The following is a 24215-nucleotide window of genomic DNA, read 5'->3' as shown; positions in this document are numbered from 1 at the left end:
ATTAATGAAAATAAAAATGAAATGCACTTATCACCAAAAATATCCTAACTCCATGTGGGTAGTTCAAACCCAAAAACATAATGACACATTGTTCAAACCCACAAACCGAAACCAATGATGAAATAGTCTTAAACTGAATATGCACTTAAAATACATATGATAATTAGTTTTAATTGCTTAAACATGTATTTATTTCTCTACTTTTGGAATGAGAAGCTTCGTGTTGCCTTGTCTCAAATAACCATCTTCCATGATAGTTGAAAGTGTTTTTGTGACGACATTAACGTTGGCTCATCAACATCATACACTACAGAAAGATTGTGTTTTAACTTAGAATAAGGGATACACTACAGAAAGTTGAGTGCTTTTGTGATGACTTGTCGTTGTGCTTTTCTCAACATTGGATATGGGGTTGTATTATCTCCCGTAAATGATATTGTATCCTTAATTTAAAATTATAGAAAACATGTAAGTCAAAAGGTTGAGTATTAATGCTAAAGAAGTAAAATTTATAGTTAAGGTAAAATAAATAACACCTTCTGTGACAATTAGCAGTTTTGGGTCAATCAAAGTCAACAAGTCAGCAAAAGTCAAACAAGCCAACGAAAGTCAATTGATTATGACATAAATTTGTGGTTTATACTTTGCTTTTAGAGTTTTCAGTTTAGGACCAAAAACACTATGATTTCGCTTTTAGAGTTCTCGGTGTAGGACCGAAAACACTATGATCTCGATGGTACTTGGACCGAAATCACCATGTGATTTCGGTGGGCCTAATGATCTTTTCGGTTGAGAAAAATAAAAGTTGACTTAGTGACATGAGTGTTGCATCCTTTCCCAACACAAAACATTAACCAACATGTATCAATGTTATTATCCAACAAACAACAATGCACACATCACCTCGCCTCACCCCACCCCACCCTCCCCCCACTCTTCTTAGTTGTGGCCGAGGGGTCCTCCCACCCCCACCATCTTCAAACTTCTCCACTTTTCTCTCAAGAAACAATTTCAAACCTTCCAATGATTAATTCTTCAAGTTGGTTCTTAGGATTTTTGGTAAGTATTCTTTGTCAATCTAGTGTTTCTACACACTTTCATGCTAGTTCATCTCATTTACATGCATTATCATGTGTTAAAACCATAGGATAATACCAACTTCGAAGAGTTCTTCAACCACCTTCAAGTGTTCTAAGCTTTAAGATCTTCACCATCACTTCTTTATCAACCATAAACACACTAAAGGTGATTTCATACCCCCATATTTTTTGAGTTTTTGGGGGGGGGGGGCGGGGGGGGAGGGGGGGATACAAGAAAAGTTTGATTTATAACACAAATGTTTGCATGCTTCAAATCTATGTTTTTTTAAAACATTTTTCTTCATCAAATGTGGTTATTATTTGTTTGTAGAACATTTATTTGTGTCATGTTGGTTAATGATAAAAAAAAAACCAAGAAAAACAAACATAAACTATGTTATATGTTCTTTAGAAAAGGGTTAAAACCACAAAGCTACAATGATTTTAAGACTTTTATGATTAAGATATGGTTTTTCTAGCAAAAATGGTTAGATTCTAGTTATTTCACCATTTTTAGTGGGATATAACCTAAAATATGTTGTTTTGACCATACATTTTGAAACTAGACAAAAATACCAAAGTGTTAGCTACACAAAAAGAAAACTCAAAAATCTAGTATTTCATGTAAAAATGAATTTTTAAACAAAAGTGGTTATAACAAGTTTATGACGTCATCTTTGTGGGTTTAACTAGAAATGTATGGTTTTAAAAACACATAAAGTTAACTTGAGTAAAAACCCCAAGAAGGGTAAAAGTACGTTTTACCACGTTATATTTGTTTTTGTCACCGGTAAATATCGTTAAAAAAGAGCAAAAGCTAGAAATGGACATTTTCATACCAATTTCTCATACTTCTTTTAGATGTAAGTTTATATGATATAATCTTATAAAAACATCTAGACAAGATAACTATTACGTATTTATATAAATGATTATATAAAGAGACTTAACAAAACAATCATAATAAACTATAATTGATATAGTTTGGGAGTCACAAATACTGCTTTATCATTTCGGACGAAACATATAATTCTTTGAAGGTATAGTTAATTTTACACTATGTAACCACTATGGAAGGGTAATACTTTCATTTACAAGAAAAGGCTTTCATTACACTAGACGTAAACTAGTTAATACAATTTTGTAAGACATACCTTCAGATGTTTCCGCCGTTCTAGTTTGGGGGTGTGACACCTTCAAATTAGATGTTTCTTGAGATGTGATTTTAAAGGTTGTTATGTTGAATGAGTCAGATTCATTTGCATATGCTTAAGGACATAGCAAGAATATGTTATACGGTAAAACTAATTATAACAATTAAAGAAATTGTGTTAAATTGTTACTTGGTCAATCTTAAACTTCTTTTTAAGTTCAAAAAGTATTTTACAGTTATTAGTTAACTTGAGTATCGGATATCCTTGAACTTTATTTCTCAAATTATAGTCAGAAATATCTATCATAAACACAAATTTCATCTAAAATAGATCATTGATTTTAGCAGGAAAAATATAAGTATTACCATCCTGCAAAATATAAAAGCAACTAAATAATGTATAAGGTAACAAATATAAAATGTAAAACATAAGCGGAACCGTTAAGTTTCAATTAATAAAAACCAACATTATTAAAATTTTCCAATAAATCGAGTGTATTTTTTCTTAAAAGCCTTAGTATCACCATCAAATATAGGCGATGAAACTACTTATGTATGATCTTGGACTTTGATAGGAATTTTGAACCTAAACTTATAAAAAATTAATCAAATATTAAATTAATTAGTAAAAAGTATAATAAAAACAAAGATAAATCTTAAATTATTTTTTAAATAACTTTAAAGAACATATATGAAATTATCTTTGCAAATTGGGGATGGACATACAATCATTTCTTCGTTGTTTGTGCCAACATTTTGCTCAAATTCATAAGGATTTCTTTATCAATCTTCTTATGACACGATTTACATCCCAAATGGTATATCCCAAATAATACCATGACAAATTGGTGTATAGACACTTAACTGTACATGCACAATTACTCACCATAATTGTAAAAAGTTAAGTTGTTTACTATATAGTCAAGGGTGATTATGTAAAAAGAAAAAAAAAGACATTTATATATACCTTTGTGTTTTCTGTGATTTTGTCAATAGTTTTGAAGTCATATTTCCACAAAAAATCACCTCTCTGAATACAACATGCAAATGAACCTATGCTACGATTAACCAGACGGATTTTCAAACGTTTTTTTTAGAAACCAAACTGTTCCTAAAGAATGTGTAATTTTTGTTATGTAAAAATGCATACAAGGAATAAATTATTAAGAAAAAAAGATTGAAACTATCTAATGTGTTCTTGAATGTAAGGATTTCCTCTAGGTTAACAATGATGAAAAGCTTGGTAATATATATATATATATATATATATATATATATATATATATATATATATATATATATATATATATATATATATATATATATATATATATATATACTTACATATTAGCACATGTGTGAACTGGTCGGCGCACATTAACAAAGTCGTATGTCATAAAAGTAACATCTATTGAAGGAAAAAAATGACAATGGTAACCAAACAAAGAAAAATGTTAAATTAAAAACATACCTTGATAATCTAACATTTTAGAGTCCAAATTGGATAATTATTATAACAACCCTTTCGTCCGGATTATGTGACACATAATCTGATAACCGTTACTATACTCTACCCATAAAGTAAAACTCACTGTTTTGCCTCTGAAAAAGTTTTGGATTTGCAAATTATGTCTATGTGTTTCCTCTCCATGCTTGGACATAAAAGTGTCCATCATAAAATATAATACCACGTGACCAATAACATCTATAAAAATTGTTTATACAACACGTTTTGTATGAGTGGTAGTATAACAAAGAATAGTATAATAATTTATATAAATAAATTCATATTAGACACCAACCAACTGGTGTTCTTTCTGGAATCTTGTTTTCAACGATTGTTACATAGTCCTCAAAAAAGAAAAACCATATATACTGCCAATAAAATCATTGGATTTTGTATTCATTGTGATTGTACAAAATGTAGTTTGTTTTAATTAATCACAAATTTGTTATCCGGTGTGTTTTCATCAACTTGAGAATTATCAAGGTAACAAGTTTCATTTTAAGTAAACATTTTTTTAAATCTGAAAACCTACTTATTCGAAACTTGAGCTTCGATTTTAGTCCCTAAATGCAAAAGAAATAATTTAAAATAGTAATAGAATTACAAAGTTGATTATATTATGTAACAAATGTTGTAATATAAACAAATAAAATAAAAAAAATTGATAAATCTACCTAATAAATGAAAATGTTATTGCCACTTGTCATTCTCTCATTTATTTGGCCACATGTCATTTTGTCATAATTTTGAAATATATTTATTTTCCACTTGTCAATTACTTCATTATTCATTTTCATTTTATCATTAATTTAGTTTCCATAAATTAAACCTACTATAATAACTATTAATTTCAAATTTCAAATTTCAAATTTCAATTTTAATTTCAAATAAATTTACACTTTAAACAAATGTATTTAACATATATTATAATAAATCATTTAGTACAAGAGTCTAACAATTAAACACATAATTTTAATTAATTTATTTTTTGCATGTTTTTTTTTCACTTATTTCATATTTCAAATTCAAATAAACTCTTCATTTAATCACTCTTGTTTAACATTATGTTTTAATTAACCCGTATAATATACAGGTTTCACAACTAGTAATATTAATATATACAAAAATAATAAATTGCACTAATACCTCTTCATCTAGTAATATCATATCAATAAGAAATGTCTTCTTTTTGTCATAAGTGAGTCTTTAGACACACGGATTACTTGAAGTTTCAAGGTGAACTTATCTTGAGACAAATCAAGTTCATTAAGTAGCATGATGTTTTTGGAGCCATAAATTTGTGGCACACACAACCAAAAAAAACTATATTGCAGACAGTTCTTATAAAATTTAATTTCATTTATACAGGTCAACCAAAGTTAAAGGAATTTACACAACTGAAAATGCTTAATTCTTTGAGAATTGTCATCTAAAGTTTGAGTATTTCAAGGGTATTTACTAACGTTCTAAATACTATTGGGTGTGACTTGGTAGCAATATCAAACCTCAAGTTTTTTTTTTAAGCTATAGCAAGCCACGTCGTTTGAAAGACATGACTTAAGATATAAATTGTGTGTGTGTGTGTGTGTGTGTGTGTGTGTGTGTATATATATATATATATATATATATATATATATATATATATATATATATATATATGATTTAAGGCTACATTTTGTTAATGTTTGGCGGCAAGTAAGCCTTGGAACCATGACGAACTTTTTAAAACATTGATATTTAACCCCAACTTCGGTTGACCTGCATGAATGATATTAAACTTTGTGATAATTTTTTACAATATAAATTTTTTGGTTGTGCGTGTTAGAGATTTATGGCTCCAAAAAACGTCTTGCTACTTAGCAAACTTGATTTATTGCAAGATAAGTTCACCTTGAAAGTTCGAATAATCTGTTTGTCAAGACCACTCACTTATGACAAAAAGAATACCTTTCGTATTGATATGATATTAATGAAGAGGTATTAATACAACATAGTAGTTCTGTATATATTTTATATTTATCAGTTTTATTATTTTCGTTATTTATGTTACAATATATGTTACAAAATATAACAAACTTTGTATTTATATTACTATTATAAATCATTTCTTTTGCATTTAGGGTACTAAAATCAAAGCTCTAGTTCGGAATAGGTAAGTTTTCAGATTTGAAAAAATGTTTGTTGAAAATGAAACCTATTAACATGAGAATCCTTAAGTTGGTGAAAACACATCAGATAACAAATTTGTGATTAATTCAAACAAATTACATTATTGTCCAACCACAATGGTTACCAAATCCAATGATTTTATCGGTAGTCTGTAAGGTTTTTCTTTTGAGGACTATACCTAAAATTCATTGAAAACAAGATTTCAGATAGAACACTGGTTGGTTAGTGATTAATTTGAATTTAATGATTTAAATGATTATATTATTCTTTGTTATATTACCATTCATCCAAACCATGTTATACTAATAACTTTTTGTAGATGTTATTGGTTACGTGGTTTTATATTTTACGATAGACACTTTTATGTCAAAGCATGTCAAGGAAACACGCAGACAAAATTTGCAAATCCAAGATTTAGAGGGAGAAACTCTTATTTTACATAAATACACACACGTCGTCAGTTTCAATTTGGTACTCTGTTAGCAAGTTTTTCATCAATGATAACATAGAGGAAATTTTTACTTTCAAGAACACGTTAGGAGGTTTCAATCTTTTTTTTTTAATATTTTTTTTCATTTTATTCATTTTTACATAACAAAAATTATACATTTTATGAACAATTTGGTTTCCAAAAATGCATTTGAAAATCTGTCTGGTAATCTTAGTATTGGTTCAACATACATGTTGTATTCTAAGAGTGATGACTTTCTATTAAAAAATGACTTCAAAACTATAATCGAAATCCAAGAAATCACAAAGGTATATTTAAATGTCTTTTTTGAGTTTTACATAATAACACTTGACTGTATAGTAAAACAGCTTAAACCTTTTAAAGGTAAGACGAGTAATTATGCTTGGTACAATTAATAGTATATGTATCGATTTATCATGGTATTATTTGGGGTGTAAATCATTTAATAAGAAGAATGGTAAAGAAATACATACGAATTTTGAGCAAAATGCTGGAACAAGCAACGAAAAATGATTGTATGTTCGTCCCCAATTTACAAAGGTAAAGTCATATCCGTTCTTCCAAGGTATTTAAAAAAAATCTTTAAGGTTTATCTTTGTTTTTATTTTATGTTTTACTAATTAATTAATAATTAGTTAATGTTTTTTTATATGTTTAGGTTCAAAATTCCTATAAGAGTCGAAGATAAAAAATGAGTAGTTTCATCAACTCTATTTGATGATGATTCTAAAAGGCTTTTGAGAAAAAATGCATTCAATTTACTACAAAATTTTAGTAAGGTTGTTTTGTTATTTTTTTGAATTTAAACTTAAATGTTCTTCTTATGTTTTACATTGTAGATTTGTTATACATTATTTGTTGCTTTTATTTTCTCTGGTAATAATGATACTGGTGAAATCAATGATATGCTTGAGATGAAATTTACGTTAATGATAGATATTTCTGATTATATATTGAGAAATAAAGTTCAAGGATATTCAATATGCAAGTTAGGTTATAGTTTAGCACAAATTCTTTAATCTATATATATATATATATATATATATATATATATATATATATATATATATATATAACTTAAATAAATAAATAATTAATTAAAATAATTGGATTCAATTTAGAAGTATAGAAATTATAAAAAAAATTATTTAATTATTAAAAATGAAGTATTTATTTATCATTTAAATTTATAAAAATAATTTAAATAAATAAATAATTAAAATAATTGGATTCAATTTAGAAGTATAGAAATTATAAGGAAAGTTGCATTAATGAATTGGATATGCATTTATTATACATTTATTACATTTAAATATTATATGGAATTTTATAAAATGAAAAAACATGTGGATATTATTTAATCCACAAAATGATATGTGACATAATGCATTAGCAGATGACATGTGGCAAAATCATCCTTATTTATTACAGTATATATATATATATATATATATATATATATATATATATATATATATATATATATATATATATATATATATATATATATATATATATATATATATATATATATATATATATATATATATATATATACCGTATCACAGATTTTTGTCATGTCCTTAATGATAGGTTGTTGAATCTTACTCATTCAACACCATAACCTTTGAAATCACATCTCAAGAAACATCTAATCTGAAGGTTTTATCTATTTTACATTAGCTTTAAATTTAACCTCATTATACTATATATTAAAATTATCCCACCTTTGCTACAGTAAAGTGCCTAAGGAATTGGCAGAAATAGTCCCTTCTCTTATATAAAGTTGTCTAACTTTTCAAAAGCATTTTCTTGGGAGTAGGATGGTCAGTGGTGGTCGTCGCCGGACAGTCTTACTCACAATACGTGTCCGCTTCTCATTCTCCACCGTTTTGCTCTCGTGTTACAGATTATCATCTCTCTCGATCAAAGACTATTCGCTACCTCCAACCGCTTTGCAATTAGAGCATCGTCCCTCTTTCCTTTTTCTCTCTCCACCCGAATGTTCACTTCTACATGTTCCTAATTTTCCAGATACCACCAACGGTGGCGCTTCTCTGAAGTCACCTTTTGACTGATATGTTCAACCAGTCGGAAGGAAAGGGAACTAGAGGCCACCTCCTTGCCGCCGATTGTGGCTGGAGAAATCGACTGATATGGTCGATTTCTACTACTATTGAAAGTCTTGAAGCCGGTGCCTCCATCGACCGCTACTGCATCTTCGTTCCATCCCCGGACCAACAACGAGAGCACCACTTTTCTCAGCAAACAAACCCTAAACCTTACTTCACATAACAAATAGACCAAGTTTGTTTTTTTTTCTTTATGTCTCTCACCACATTCCAACTTCACTATCGAGGAAGCACCTTTCAAGGCAATATTATCGGCTACACCCAAATCGATTCAATCTCTGATTATACTCGATAATTTACTTTTGAGTTGTTTGATTTTGATTTTCAGATAGAATCCAATTGCTTTATCTCCAAGAAGAATTAGAGATTTGTCTTGTGTGTACGCTATTTAATTTCCGACTCTATTTTTACCCAAACCATTTCTATTGGTGATTGCTATAATTAAAACACACCTCTCATTATATGCTTAGTTGTCGATTTTGATGTCTACTGTGTTGTAAACACAATTTATATTGCTAGGTCATGAATGCATGCAATTGGAGGTTTCAGCTGCAATCAGCTTTAATTATTTGTGGAAGATATCATTGAAGATGCAGAGCATGGAAGCTAGGATTCCCATGCCAGTTGCACTAGCACAAGGTCATTGGAATTTACTATTTTGTAAATTTATTATATAAGTCAGTACGAATAACCAACAACTTTAAACTCTGTGTATACTCCTGACTTGCAAGCAAATTAGTTTTGTTTTCCCCTTCTATGGACCTTTTCTTTAGTATTTTGTTGCGTTGCAGAGACCGGTTCTGATTTCTCCGATCATTCTAATCAATGATCGATTTCCGATTTCCGACGAGTACGTGTTTCGGTTAAATTTAGATTGCAATTTTGTTTCGTACAATTATATTAAAGCTCTAGATGTTCCTTTTCAATTTAGTAAACAACATGCATTCGACTTCACCATCTATTGATTTCTGAATTTTTTTCTGTAACAAGCAATTGATTTGAGGTAAAATATGGTTATTTTGTAACACTGAATTATGGAGTAGAGAATGGTTAGATTGAACACTGAAACCGAAAAATCTACAGGTCAGGAGAAAGAAATTTCAATCGGCCCGTTGGAGGTAGTGGACACAGATGCCAATGTTGATTTCCCTACTTGGAAACAATGTTGGATTCCCCACTTGGAATTGGAAAAAAGCAATACAACTTGAATGTGTAAAAAGTAGGTAAAAGGGGTATTTTTGCCTCTTCTCAAAGGAAATACTAAGAGGGTGTTTAGCTTAGCTTTTTAAAGCTAAAAAGTCCTTTTTGTAAAAGATGGAAAAGTCAGGATTCCGTGACTTTTCAAAAAGATGCCATTTACTCTATTGAAAAAGTTGGAAAAGTCAGGATTACCAAACATCTTTTTGACTTTTAGAAAAAGATAAAAATTAAAAGTCACTTTAAAAGTTATCCCAAACACCCTCTAAATATTGGTTTGTATATTGGCTTACTTTGAAGATCAACATCATACCTCATAATCCTTTTAAGTGTTTGATAGCAGTTCATGAATCGATTTTAAAGTTGGCAGTTGTTTATTGCATTCATAGAACTCATAAAGCTCTTTATTTTTTCATATGTACTTTTTTTATTTTGTTTGATGTATTTTAGGTGTCAAAGGTTGTCATGACCAGTTTCCAGTAATTGTCATTGAATGAAGACCTAACATCAATACTTGAAACTTTTTTTTGGGTTTACTTTTAAAGATCTTATTCGTTTGCTAAATTCATTTTGCTCTTCCTTCTGTACAGGTGGTTCTTCCATTATGAATGCAAGTTGCACAATTGAAAGCGCAACTTTATAAGATCAGAAGATCACCCACCAAAGGGATATTAATCACAGGACTTACACATAATGGATCTGGGATTTTAGCAAGTTAGGTAAAAAAAATTTGCTAACCTGGTGTTTATTAACTTTATTTTGGTGATCTTGAATGGGTAATGAAGAATGACCATTTTACCCTTACTTTCAAATAAAGAAAACCGACTAACCCAACTACATAAGCCCCAAATCAGATTCAAACAATAATCATATCAGTTTCTATTGGTGAAGTTAACCGCATGACCACTATATTGCCATTAACTCATTTTAATGAATATACCTCTTTCCTTCAAATTGTCATTTATGTTGGTGGTAATTAAAGGTTGTGTAATTTAGCTTTTCATTTAATGGATTGGATAAAAATCTTAATGATACTTCAATTTTTTTAGTTTTTTTGGTCATTCAATGGGAGTCATCACCCTCCAGGAAATTAATTAGAAAACTGAAGCACTAAGGTAAATAACATGAATTCTATGAACCAATTGAATTTCTACTTTAATTAGTAAAACCAGAACACACAAGTCACAAACACATCATTTTGCGACATTTGGCTATTTTACCCTTTTGTGAAGCCACATTAATGTGTCGTTTTGTGATGTGTTAGGTACACACCGGAAAGCATGGGCAATCACACTGTTATAACATAGGGTATGAATGCCATAAGAAATCTATTTTTTCATGGATATTAGATTTGATATATTTTCCTTAATTCTGATTATTGTTACAAGATTGTACTTTGAAAGTTCTATTTATTTGGGTTGCTTTTTAAAAGTACATTGATAATATGTGCTAACATGCATAGATTTTATATAACATCCTTCTTAATTACTATGTATTCCGACCCCCGCCGACCCCCCCGCAACGCGGGGAACCTTTTCTAGTTATTATTATTATTTTCTTTTTGCGTATGTAAAAAGTAATAGCCCAATTCTCACGCTTCTTCCAGCAAACCAAATCAACAACTGTGTCCAATAAATCCGAAGTTAAGAAGTCCAAGAATGAAACAAATTTGTTTGAATCTTGTATGTTTATAAACTAGTTGTTTATTAGTTTTTGTTAATTTGTTGACTTGAAAGGAATTTTAGACTTTCTTATTTTGACGGTGAAAGTTAGAAAACAGAAAAAAATTATTTATTTATTTATTTTGTTTATAGGTTATTAAAATTAATTTTGGTTGTCCATTGCAACCGCAACATTTGATTTTGAAAGATGTTTTTTCAAAATAAATCTCTTTGAATACCAACTTACGTAGCAAAATAGATGATAATTTTACGAACGAAACAATTATTTGTAGTGTTGAAAAAGACACACTTATAAATGTTGAAATTGAAATTAATGTAATGGATCCATTTCAAAAAAATAATTAAATGCACATGATAACTTTAAAATGTAATATTTATATTCGTTGTTATATTTGATGAAGTCGTAATTTTCAATTTTTTTTAATCTGTTTTATAGTGTCGGAAAAAAATTATTATGATACCAGTGAGAGCGGACGGTATAGGCCACAACGAGAAATGACTTGGCTGAGGTGGCACACGGAAACGCGTTCGTAAGGGGGAAACCCCCCCCCCCCCCCCCCCCCCCCCTCCTCCTCGTTGAAGCTCGTTATGTCTTCACTCGTGGCCGTTACCATGAATCGAAACGGATGGAATTTTGAAGGTTAATTACTCGACCGTTTGCAAACGGTCAAAACTTAAATATATTTTTTTTCTTTTTTATCCTTATGAATATTATTTTTAACCCATTTTTTAAACCTTTCTCTCATTCTCTCTATATCTTATACACATATTTTCTTTAAATTTTTAAAAAATAGAGCAAAACCCAAACACCCCCCTCCATCATCAAACTCAAACACAACCTCGCCTCTCGGGTTATGAAAATTATTTCAATCTTTTATCGTGTCAAGGATCACCACAAATCTCATACCAAAGCGCCGCTTCAATCCCGTTTCACAACCACTGCAATTTCCCAACTCACCTTACCTTCAACAAAATTTAATTGGTCAAAACCCAAATTTACAACAAAATCTTTTCCCTACTTTTGCTTCGATGCAACAAACAACCAACCAAGCATCGTCTACAGCACATCGGTTGAAGTGGAAGCAGGAGGTAGTAGGAGAGGGAAAGGGAAAGGAAAATCGAAAGGGAAATCGATAACGGTTGAAACAGAAAATGCAGACGTTCCACAATGGTGGACACCGGAGGAGGAATATGTTTTGACAGCGGCTTGGTGTGCTACTTCAAAAGACGAACTCCGCGGAAATGGAATAAAGAAAGGAGCTTGTTGGGGGGGGGGGGGGGGGTGCGCACAAGTTTTACGCTATTTTGAAGAAAAATCCGTATCGTAACAATGATAAAAGGGAAAAAAGAAAAAAGAAATAAAAAAGAAAAAAAACCAAATTCGAAAAAAAAATCAAAAATAAAACATACTTATTTTCAAAAAAGTTGGTGTTGCATCTTGTTGCCTATTTCCCCCACTTGGTGTTGTAATATTGTTTGCTTAGAACATTAGGTATGGGCCCGTTGAGGTGAGGTTATAACACCTTATAACTGATGGGTTTTAGTCATAAGAACATCCTATGTGCTCATACAAACCCTAATGCTTGGATCTAGGTTTCTCTATTGTACATGCAAGTTATCCAAGACTATAAACCCTAATTCTAGCATACAAGTAATCATATTAACATAAGAATGGGTTTAAGATATTACCTTGATTGTTATGTAGCAATAACAATCACAATTCCTCCTTGTAATGACTTTAGAAAGCTTAGAGTCACAAATGTCACTCCTCTAATGGTTCACAAACACCAAGAGCAAGAGGATGAAGAAGAGAAGAGAAGGAGGCTCTCAAAAACGTGTGGAAACCCTAGACCATTAGTTCACCACGTTTTTGGAGCATAAGGGTTCTATATATAGTGAGGCTATTAGGGTTATCTAACAAGGAAACCCTAATTTGGATGTTTAAGCCCTAAGCAACCCATGGACTCCTTTCCTTAAAGGCCTTGGACGATTTCTAATGGGTTTCCCCATAGAATTCGTCCAACCTTATAATATAAGGCAATCCATGGTCCAATTGCAATTATCTTATAATTACAATTCCAGTCCCTTAAGTTTAATTAATCTCTTTTAGTCACAAACTTAATTCTTATTAATTCTTGACTAATATTAATTAAACAATATGATTTCTCCTTTAATATATTATTCTCATAATATATTAATAAATCATATTTAATCCTTTCTCTCCATAATTCATCTTATCAAGTTGCTTTGGTGAAGGCAACCCAAAAGGACCATGCACCATCGGGTCAAGTACATACCAAAATAGTTATGGACTTAGACACTAATCCAATAGTCTCCCACTTGGATAAGTCTAATAACTATTATGCGTATGACTTCAGATCCTGATCCGCAATCGTAGCTTTCCAAAGCTGTTGTCAACTCTGATCCTATTAGATACGTGTGTCCTTTAGATAAGGGATCATATATTCCTCCATTCTAGATATCGTATGAGACATGATTTCTAATCATTCTCTCTGTACTATTTCTCGACTTCCGATTTATGACGACTGACTAATTGAACAAATCAAATTAGCCCTAGCCCGGCCGAGCATTTACGTTTGTCATCACTAAATCATCAAGGGGCCCAAAGATATCGCTTTTATCCTACTTTAGATAAAAGGAACGGATAAACTTTGATCCAATGCTCGCTTGCACTCACTCACCGAATCACACACAACAATATGTTTTATGACACCAAGTTACTGGTGCGTTTACATATTATCAATGTGCAACCGATTTGCAAGATACAACTCACACATCTCGGTTTCAAGAATATAAGATGTTATCGTCTCACCAATCACTCGTGATACAATTCATGGAGTGATCCAAGTGAGCGTGGGTTTAATCCAATGCTCAAATCATATTCATAAGCACTCATGAACGTTGCAGCAAACATTTGCTTATGTCTAATACTCTTTAGACAATCCACACACCAATTCACGACAGTCTTCATTCATACCTACTTCCAACATATGAACGACTGTGGCCCGTTCGAATAATTTGACTGTTCTAAACCAATTAAATTATTCAGGAAGTCAAAACATGCAAAGTGAAACACAAGAATAATACTAATCCCATATGGCCTCAAACCTTTGAGTATAAATAAAACACCTTTTATTTATCACCATATCGATTACTCATTATTTGTTGTTTCGAATAATCAACTTCTTACTTGAATTATTACTACACTTGTCTCATGCTCTTAGCATGCATACAATGCTTACCTATGGTTCTTACTTTGTGAAATATATCAAATTGAACACATTTCCAATCATACTCATTCCACAACTCCGAATCCTTTTCACAAGTGAAATAATATCAAATTCTTGCCACTTATGGAATAGGTTAGATTCTAACATTTTATGCAACGATCCTTTTGTAATGTCACTGCACTAAAGTCACAATGACTATTGCCTATGAAATTACAAAGTCCTCTATCGGAGATTGTTACAATCCAATTCCTTAGATATGATGTCTCTCACTCAAAGTACATTCCTTTGAACATCCTTTTGCATAAAAGTTTCTAATCTAGATATAGATTTTCTATATTCAATTCCCAATATGAACACGTTTCCATATTTTCCATATGACAACTCATTCCTAATAGAATCTTATCTATTCATAATAATGTCGATATGGTCCATCCAATACTATACTTCCAACTACTCACAAGTGACCAATCCTCGGCGAACTTTGGATTGTCCTTTGATAGTTGTTTAATTATCTTAGTCAAAACCGATTCTTGTCCTTTTTCCCTCTAAATGCGCTAGACATTTGGAAAATTTTAGAATGATCAAATATTATAGCATTTGCAATCGATCCTATACCCGAAGCGTATGGGACACGATGCATAATGTCTTACATAAAGATTTGATACTTTATCAATCTTCTACCATAATATTTTATGTGCTACGTTCTCCAAATTCGAGCTATGAAGAGGAATGTTGTAATTATAATCGGTTTTTGAGAACACACTATGTATCCTTGACTAAATTTATTAAGATTCCACAACCTAAGCCTTTAGATTTGAAATGAAGCATAATATTCTCTCCCTTAATTATAGCAAAACAACTTTACAACCCTTACGACTTTGCAAGGTAAAAACTCTTGTTTTTCTATAATTAATATTGCTAACTTGCAATACTTGTCTTAATAATCATGCAATCATAACATTTATGCTCCCACTATGATGATTATTATAAACATAACACACAGCTGCCCACCATGTCTTCCAAGTAGTTAAGCAGCTCACCCTTTCCTATCAATGTACTTTTCATTGATCAAGGTCCTTGCCTTTTATGCATTCAAATGAGAACTCATATAACTCACATGCATAATTAACTTAATTGGAATGACACAGAAACAAAATAATGTCAACACGATAGGTTGTAAACCTCAACTCGTGTGCTAGTGATGATCGATAAGGTTTATTTTGATTTGTTCTTGAAACCTTTCAAGACCATTAAGACTCCCACTGACTCCTTGACATATAAGATTCTCTTGTCAATAAACATTTCTTGACAAACAAATATTCAAGAGTTAGTGTAGTTTTTATCAAAACATTTCATAAATTGGTCCTAGTTAGCATTAATACCGAACCTTTTGACTACATATTTTCCATATTTTTAAATTAATTACTCAATATCATTCATGGGGGATTATAACACTCCCTGTACTATGTTAAGAAAAACACAGCAACAAGTCCGTTAGCCAAACACACTCTTTCTAAAGTTTTATGTCATCATTTTGAGTTAAAATGCAAGCTTTCTTAAGTGATTAATGTTGATGCGCCAACATCAATATCATCGACAAAAGCACATTCAACTATCATGGAGGATGGCTATTCAAGACGATGCAAGACAGAGTAGAGAAATAAATAAATGTTTAAGAATTTAAAACTAATTATCGTTTGTATTTTAAGTGCATTTTCAGTTTATGACTATTTCATCTTTTGGTTTGGTTTGGTTTGTGGGTTTTAACAATGCGATATTATGTTTTTGGGCTTGAACTACCTACATGGAGTTATTAGGATAATTTTGGTGATAATTTATTTATTTTTATTTTAATTAATTTTTTATTCGGATTTTCAATATTTACATATGTTTGTGACATATATAACAACTTTCCTTGCTAAAACATCAACAACATGATAACTGCATTACACTTTTTTTGTATATTATAAATTTGTATACAAATTATTAAAGTACTAAAACTGGTATCTTTATTGGTATGTAATTATTGATTTGAATAACTAAAAACATTTTACTAATACATAATTATTATTATTTATTATTTAAATGATGAGATTTTCAGTATTTTCATGCTAAGATTTGTAATGTCCAGTTTTATTATATGAATACAATAATTATAATATGTTTCAATTATACTGAAAAATATTAAGTTTTAACTTGGCATTTTGAACATATAGGTTATAACGCTTTCTTGAATATTTGTTAATTAAAGAGAAAACATTTTCTTTTATAGCATTCTACTTTCTAGAAACTATCATATATTGCATCCTACTTTGTAAAATGGAATCTTTTTGAAGATTTCGAACATGAAGCGGAAAATAAAATAAAAACATTACTATTATAGCAATCTACTTTCTTACAGCTGTCATTAATAGCTTTCTACATTCTAATTAAAATGGTCTTTTTCTTTGATTTCCAACATGGAGTTGAAAATAAAAACATTTCCTCGTATAGTCTTCTACTTTCTGAAAACTTTTATTTATGTATTGAAAAATAAATAAACATATTTTCTATATTTGTTAACCATATAGTACACGATAAACTTGCAAATAGGACATCTAATGTTGTATTTAAAGTAGTCTTTTCGAAAATTTATGATTTAGCCAATTTATTTAAAGTACAAATTTACTTTTTATTATTATTATACATTGAATTATTTATTTATTCATCATTTCGTTTGTATTTATTTATAAATTTTTTTTCTAATATTTACAACTGTATATTTAACTTTTGTTTTAATCTACATATATAATACACAGGTCTTACACCTAGTTATTAATGTATAAAATACTTAGTTGTTTAATATTTTTCAACACCTTCAACGGTACAAGCTTTTGCACCGAAGTGACCCCCGACGGTACCACGGGTACTGCCATCCCCATAGCCTCAAAATGTCATTGCTCCGTCCATCCTAATGCACTATAAATCTATAATGTACACACTAAAAGAACTTACATATCTCAACTCTCAGGCTATCGTACATACTAATATACTATATTTAATTTAGATATTAAAAATTCTAATGGAGTTGTGATAAACTGTCGTATATTATCTTGAATTTTAATTTTTAGAATTTTAGTTTAGGTATTTAGACTTATAAACGTGGTTGTAGTTTCTTTTTATGTACATCTCCTTAACTATCAATAAATTAATACTTCCTTGGTTAACGTTTGTAATGGTTAACATTTTTTGTTTAAATGGATTGTTATTTGATAATGACCAAAATATAAGCTAAACATTAGGAAATGTTGCTTAAATATTCTTTTCAACATTATGTGATAATATGCTAATTAAAATTTATTAATACTTTTAGGAAAATTATACGGTGTTTAGGTGTTTTTTAAGAGCTGGTTAGTGGTTAGTATCACCAAGTTAGTAAACTTTGCCAATGTCCAGATTAGAACCTAAGAACTCCAGTCTAATAAGCAAAATCTCTACGATGTGGACTAGTCCACATTAGCTATGTAGTGTTTATGTGCTTAAGAAGATTTGTGTTCCCTTTTATAAATAATAAAATGTGTGCTAGTATACTTTTGTGAATAGTAAAATGTGTGTTTCATACTTTCATTTTGTTACAATATTTTCCATTGTAAGCTGTGAATACTATTATTTGTTTCAACAGCTGTGTTAATGGTAAAACTTTCAAAGAACATTGCATAAGATGTTTCTATAAATTGGCCCATAAAATGCAGGAAGTTTATGAAAATAAAAGTACACTTATGTTTTACACATAAAAACATGGCAGGTGCTACTTTTAACATGCCCTCTTGCATTGAAAATATACAATAAAGTTGATAATATTAAAATCGTCATCGTCACAAAACAGATGGAACTAATGCACAATTGCAGGATTTTGTTTTGAAAATTTTGTATATGTCGATTTTAGAACATAGAAACACAACACTATAGAAGCATATACACACAACGCACACAAACACTAACATACATTAAGTGTAAGTTTGTATTGTATTGAGAAACAGAAGAGAAGATGAATAGATTGCATAAGAAAAAGAAAGGAATGATTAATCATAATACAAAGAAAACTAACCTAACGTTCTGTTGTAGAAGATGCAGGGAAGAAACGTATTTTGGAGAAAAAATTATAAGAGATCAACTCGAAAAAAAGGTAAACTATTAAGGAATAAATTTGCAAATTATTTGGATGCATGATATTAGGGATATTATCCCATAATATAATAAACCGTTATATAGTAATTCTTTTTTTACTTTCAATTCCATTTTTAAATGTGCTAATTTATGGGTAGGAGTTAATAAAAAAATAAGACAAATTTGAATTAAATCCATGGGTTTATGGGATAATATCAGTCTAATTACTTCATATTAATTTTAAATAATTGCCTAAAAATAACTGAATTATATTCCTTTTTTAATGGATTTGAATTAAATCATTTATATATTGCAGATAATAAGGTTCCCGATTTAAAGCATAGAAAGGTATTTTCGGAAATGATATGTTCCAGAAATCAAAGGTTTAAGGATCATGGGTACAATAGTAATTTGACTTTCGTATGAAATGGCCAGGAAAATTGTTGGGGTGACCGAGAAGATGCCATGTGGCATAAGATGGACTTTTTATTAGAGAGATTTCTATAGATGGGTTTGTGAGTTTTTGATTGGTCAAAAACTATTTGTTGGATAATTATTTAGCAGTATATAAATATTTGCATATGATTTTTGTATTTTTTTTTTTCACACATGCTTTAAATTTGTTATCTGAATGGTAATTTGTATCTGGTTTTTTATGGTAATAGTAGAACCTGGGATAATTTACGAAACCTATTATGTGTATATAATATAGGATGATATTCTTGTTTATTGAATTGTTGTAATTATATAATATATTAAATAAGAAGCCCCCTTAGGAATAGTAGTTTCCTAATATTGATGCGGATTTTTTTTTTTCTTTTTTAATGTCTTATTCCACCTTCCCTGTGTAACCAATAAAAATGGGATTAGTGTCATCTCTACCGTCTCATCTACTACTGCTTTCAAATGTTTCTACCGACTCCTCCACTCACACTCTCTTCTTAATAAAGTCTGCTTCTCTCTTCCACCACCATCTATACCTTCATCACCTCTCTCTCATTCTCGTTGCGTTATACCGCTTTGGAAATACCCCTCATCCATCATTTATTTTGTCTATCTGTGTGTTCAGTTGATCGGAAGGAAAGGGATCCAGAGCCCACCTTTTCGCTGCCGATTGTGGGTCACCAGTTACACTCGAAACCCTAATTTCTCCATCTCAAAATCATTTATCGTCTTGAAAGGTTAAGCTTTCTTTTTTCAACGACATAGAGATAAGGGATTCCGTGTTTCGATTGGGTCGGAATCTCATGTCAAAACGACAGTTTTAACGGAATCAACATTTCAGGGTTTAAGCGAACACGACCTAGAAGAAAAAACCCTCAACTTGCAGTCGATTCACTTGCGAATTTAACCAATCCGGTGTCCTTCAACGCTTCCCGATTCACTCTACCTGGTTCAATCCTTAATGGATTTGGTCTTCAGCTTCAAATGCTTCAAGTTCTTGAGCTCAGATTTTGTCAAATCTCTGGTGCAATTCCTTCTACTCCCGGGAACTTATCTAATCTTCATGATTTATATCTATCAGGTAACTCTCTCACACACACCATTCCATCAACTTTAGGGCAATTATCGAATCTTTTAGTTCTTGATTTGTCTAGAAACTCACTCACCGGATTAATCCCTTCATCATTCAGATCATTATCCAATCTCTCTTCACTTGACATGTCTTTAAACTACTTATCAGGAATAATCCCATAAGCTTTCAAGAGGAGAAAGGAAAACATCGTTTGTTTTCAACCTTTATACCTGGAGTCACATCGAATTTTCAAATTTGGGTGTCAACAATCGGAATCGTCGGTTGGTTTAAACCAAAGTTGTTAATTTTTTTCATCAACCTGGTAATTATTTGTTTGTATTTTCATTCTATCGGTTTTCTGATCTAGGTCATCAAGCTAATATATCTGCTTGAATCTATTGCGAAGGAATCGCCTTTGGGATTCTTGAGGAACAAGGACTTTGGGCTTTCAAAATCATATATGCATATATCAATAGTTTTCTCATTTTTTACCATATTCCCAATTATTCCATGGGCTCGTGCTGGCAGCAAGTACTACTAACGTAAGGTTTCCATAATGTCACACCGCCCAGAACGACGGAAACGTCTGGGGGCAGATTGAGTGACTTTATGTATAGTATCATAACAATTGAATACAAATAAAACATAGCAACCCAAACATCATACATTGAGATTACAAGTGTACATAGTTTACAAATGTTGTTTGTTCAAAAGAAAATACAAATAATTTGAATACAGCAATCATGATGTAGTGACGCTTATCCCCAAAACATGTTCGTAATACCTATTTCACCGAATTCTTGAGAATACAATCACTTTTGAACAGTGTCAACATTAAAGTTGGTGAGTTCATAAATGTTTTTGTATGAATAAAATCTGTAATGTTTCCTTGTAACTGATAGCGTAAAACTTTCCAAAAAATCTAATATTTTCTTAAATGTAAACTGTAGTCTTAAAATCCTAAGACCAAAAATGTAAGTAGTATTGTATATTGTGTAGTAGTATCATATAGCTTTATATATATATATATATATATATATATATATATATATATATATATATATATATATAAACCAAATGAAGAAGCATTGGCCCCGTAAACTATATGATTGCTAATACCCTATGTGAGTTATTATAACCATACTTAATACGACTAGTAACCTGTACGACGTTCTTCAGGCGTCGGAGCTTGTAGACATTTGTCACCCTAAACTTTCAGTCTAACTGTAGCGAACAACTTAGGTGTGGGGTTGTCAATCCCATATAGATCTATATACAACGGTCTCACTCTCCCTCCAGGAGACTCTGGTTATAATGCAGGACCTAAGGTGTACTTTAGGTAAAGTACGTGAAGAGAGTGTGTCTCACAAACTGTATCAACGGTTTACATGTAATGTAGTGAAAATCCTTTTTGTATGTAGAAGCATTTCCTTTGTATAGTAGTTTTATAGAGTGACATAGTGTTAGTTTGAGATATTTATCCGTGTCAACATTAAAGTTGGTGAGTTCATAAACGTTTTTGTATGAATAAAATCTGTAATGTTTCCTTGTAACTGATAGCGTAAAACTTTCCAAAAAATCTAATATTTTCTTAAATGTAAACTGTAGTCTTAAAATCCTAAGACCAAAAATGTAAGTAGTATTGTATATTGTGTAGTAGTATCATATAGCTATATATATATATATATATATATATATATATATATATATATATATATATATTTATTTATTTATTTATTTATTTATAAAAACCAAATGAAGAAGCATTGTCCCCGTAAACTATATGATTGCTAATACCCTATGTGAGTTATTATAACCATACTTAATACGACTAGTAACCTGTACGACGTTCTTCAGGCGTCGGAGCTTGTAGACATTTGTCACCCTAAACTTTCGGTCTAACTATAGCGAACAACTTAGGTGTGGGGTTGTCAATCCCATATAGATCTATATACAACGGTCTCGCTCTCCCTCCAGGAGACTCTGGTTATAATGCAGGACCTAAGGTGTACTTTAGGTAAAGTACGTGAAAAGAGTGTGTCTCACAAACTGTATCAGCGGTTTACATGTAATGTAGTGAACATCCTTTTTGTATGTAGAAGCATTTCCTTTGTATAGTAGTTTTATAGAGTGGCATAGTGTTAGTTTGAGATATTTATCCGTGAAATGTCCAAAAACTGATAGCTAGTTTAAATGAACCACAAACTATACCCATTATAGTTTTGGTGAAAAAGTTGTAGAGTTAGTGAAATGTGAACCCATTTATACATTTTGTTATACATAATACTATTGTTTTAGAGTATTCATAATTTGGTCAAAACCCAAAAGAATATCGTCTTAGAATAGTTATGAAAACTCATTCTTGATAGAAAATTTCCTTTTATCATAAAAATCATAATTTCCCCATTTGTTCATGTAGTAAAGTCAAACTTGCTTTTATATAGTTTCATACTATAACTTAACCATATTATGCATGAAAACTTGAAATAACTAGTAAAATCACATAGTTTGCACAAAAACTTTATACACAACATATAGATGAGCACATATAACAACATTTTGCCAAAATGTAGTTTTTCTTGCATCCCCCCCCCCCCCCCCCCCCTAAAAAAAACCATGAAAATCTTGAAAAAGGTGGGGGTATGAACTCACCTTGAGTGAATTTTTGTGGATGATTTAAAGGATTGAGATGTTCGATCTTGGCACTTGAGTGGAGTGGATGAACTTCTAGGAAAGGTTATTATCCTAAGAATGTCAACACACAAAAATGTGTGAAAATGGTGAAACTAACATAAAATTGTATATAAACACTAGGGTATTATGAAAATATTTACCAAAGAAATCCAAGGATTGTCACACCCCGAAACCGATGGCGGAAACGTTCTGGGGCAGAGGACGTCATGTATAGCATTACAACCAATGAATAACAACAATCATAGCAACACAACCATTACAGTGAATATTTGAATAAAAACGTTTACATCTGTTTGAAACTCAGTTTGAAATACATCCAATCATTTGCAAAATAAAACTTAAAAACTCTAAATGCTTCGGTTCCTCGAAAATCCAACAAGTACCTGTCTACTGATTTCCTGAGAATACAAGCAGTTTGAAAAATATCAGCATAAAGCTGGTGAGTTCATAAGCACTAATTTGTAATGAAAACTTATTGATGAGCGAGCCGAAATGACTATGTAGTTTCAAGAAAATTCGATATTTTCTTTAGTGAAAAACGTAGTGTGATCGATTTCGTATACAATCATGAATGTTCGTTTCTGAAAATCGTATAGATATGCAAAATACTACTTCATGTGACTAGCTAAAGCTAATCATGAAGTATACGTATTTAAATGTAAAACCGTTGCATAAATGATTCAGTTTTGAAAACCCTGGCTCGGCCAGTATGCATAGTGTGTTTAGTTCTATTTGGTATAAATAAAACTACTGAAGAAAACCAGGTTGGTAAACTATCGGTGATTTATAAATAATGTGAGTCGTATAACCATGCTTGATATGACTAGAGACCTTTCCAACGTTCTTCAGGCGTTGACGTTAAATGACATTTGTACATCTCAGGCGTGCCCGCCTAACTGTAGCTAGCAGTCCAGATGTGGGATTGTTAGTCCCGAATAGATCTATTCACAAATTTCACGCTCTCCCTCCAGGAGACTCTGGTTATACAGTGGTAGGATTTATCCCTGTACACCTAAGGGTACAGTAATGAAGTAGCACCTCACAGTATCGTACAAATTTCACGCTCTCCCTCCAGGAGACTCTGGTTATACAATAGCGTTCTACCGTAGTAAAAACCCGAATGTATACCGCGAATAATGATAAATTACAGTTATGAAAAATCATGATAAAGTAGTGATATAAACTGTAACCGGTTTCTGTTCCAGTGCATATGTTTA

General features: G+C 30.9%; 1 protein-coding gene and 1 long non-coding RNA gene across 8 annotated transcripts; both read left to right on the top strand.

Moving 5' to 3' along the window:
• The first annotated feature begins 8206 nt into the window (after positions 1–8206).
• Positions 8207–11955, top strand: LOC111898597 (uncharacterized). Of its 7 annotated transcripts, XR_008230252.1 has the most exons (6): positions 8207–9151; positions 9304–9362; positions 9444–9515; positions 9596–9731; positions 10300–10428; positions 10974–11197. It is a non-coding gene; the product is annotated as an uncharacterized LOC111898597 (long non-coding RNA). The 7 variants fall into 7 exon arrangements; XR_008230255.1 differs by adding an exon at positions 11828–11955 and having other exon boundaries at positions 9304–9731; positions 10974–11017; XR_008230251.1 differs by having other exon boundaries at positions 8207–8891; positions 9032–9151; positions 9304–9731.
• Positions 11956–12245: 290 nt separating this feature from the next.
• On the top strand, positions 12246–20486 carry LOC128132383 (uncharacterized). The gene is made up of 4 exons (XM_052768924.1): positions 12246–12654; positions 19105–19136; positions 19858–19969; positions 20074–20486. Exons 1-4 carry the CDS (start codon positions 12246–12248, stop codon positions 20484–20486), a joined length of 966 nt encoding a protein of 321 aa, XP_052624884.1.
• Positions 20487–24215: the final 3729 nt, after the last annotated feature.

This window comes from Lactuca sativa, chromosome 2 (assembly GCF_002870075.4).
Source record: "Lactuca sativa cultivar Salinas chromosome 2, Lsat_Salinas_v11, whole genome shotgun sequence".
Classification (NCBI taxonomy): domain Eukaryota; kingdom Viridiplantae; phylum Streptophyta; class Magnoliopsida; order Asterales; family Asteraceae; genus Lactuca; species Lactuca sativa.
The sequence above is the reverse complement of the archived record's forward strand: the minus strand, read 5'-3'. Positions and strand labels throughout refer to the sequence as shown.

What these genes read in the sequence shown, in the direction of transcription:
- LOC128132383 (XM_052768924.1), top strand. Translation starts at nt 12,246, where the DNA reads ATGAAAATTATTTCAATCTTTTATCGTGTCAAGGATCACCACAAATCT. An exon ending in CCGATTTAAAGCATAGAAAG is followed by an intron (nt 19,137 to 19,857) that starts GTATTTTCGGAA and finishes CTGTGTGTTCAG; the next exon opens with TTGATCGGAAGGAAAGGGAT. An exon ending in ATCATTTATCGTCTTGAAAG is followed by an intron (nt 19,970 to 20,073) that starts GTTAAGCTTTCT and finishes TCAACATTTCAG; the next exon opens with GGTTTAAGCGAACACGACCT.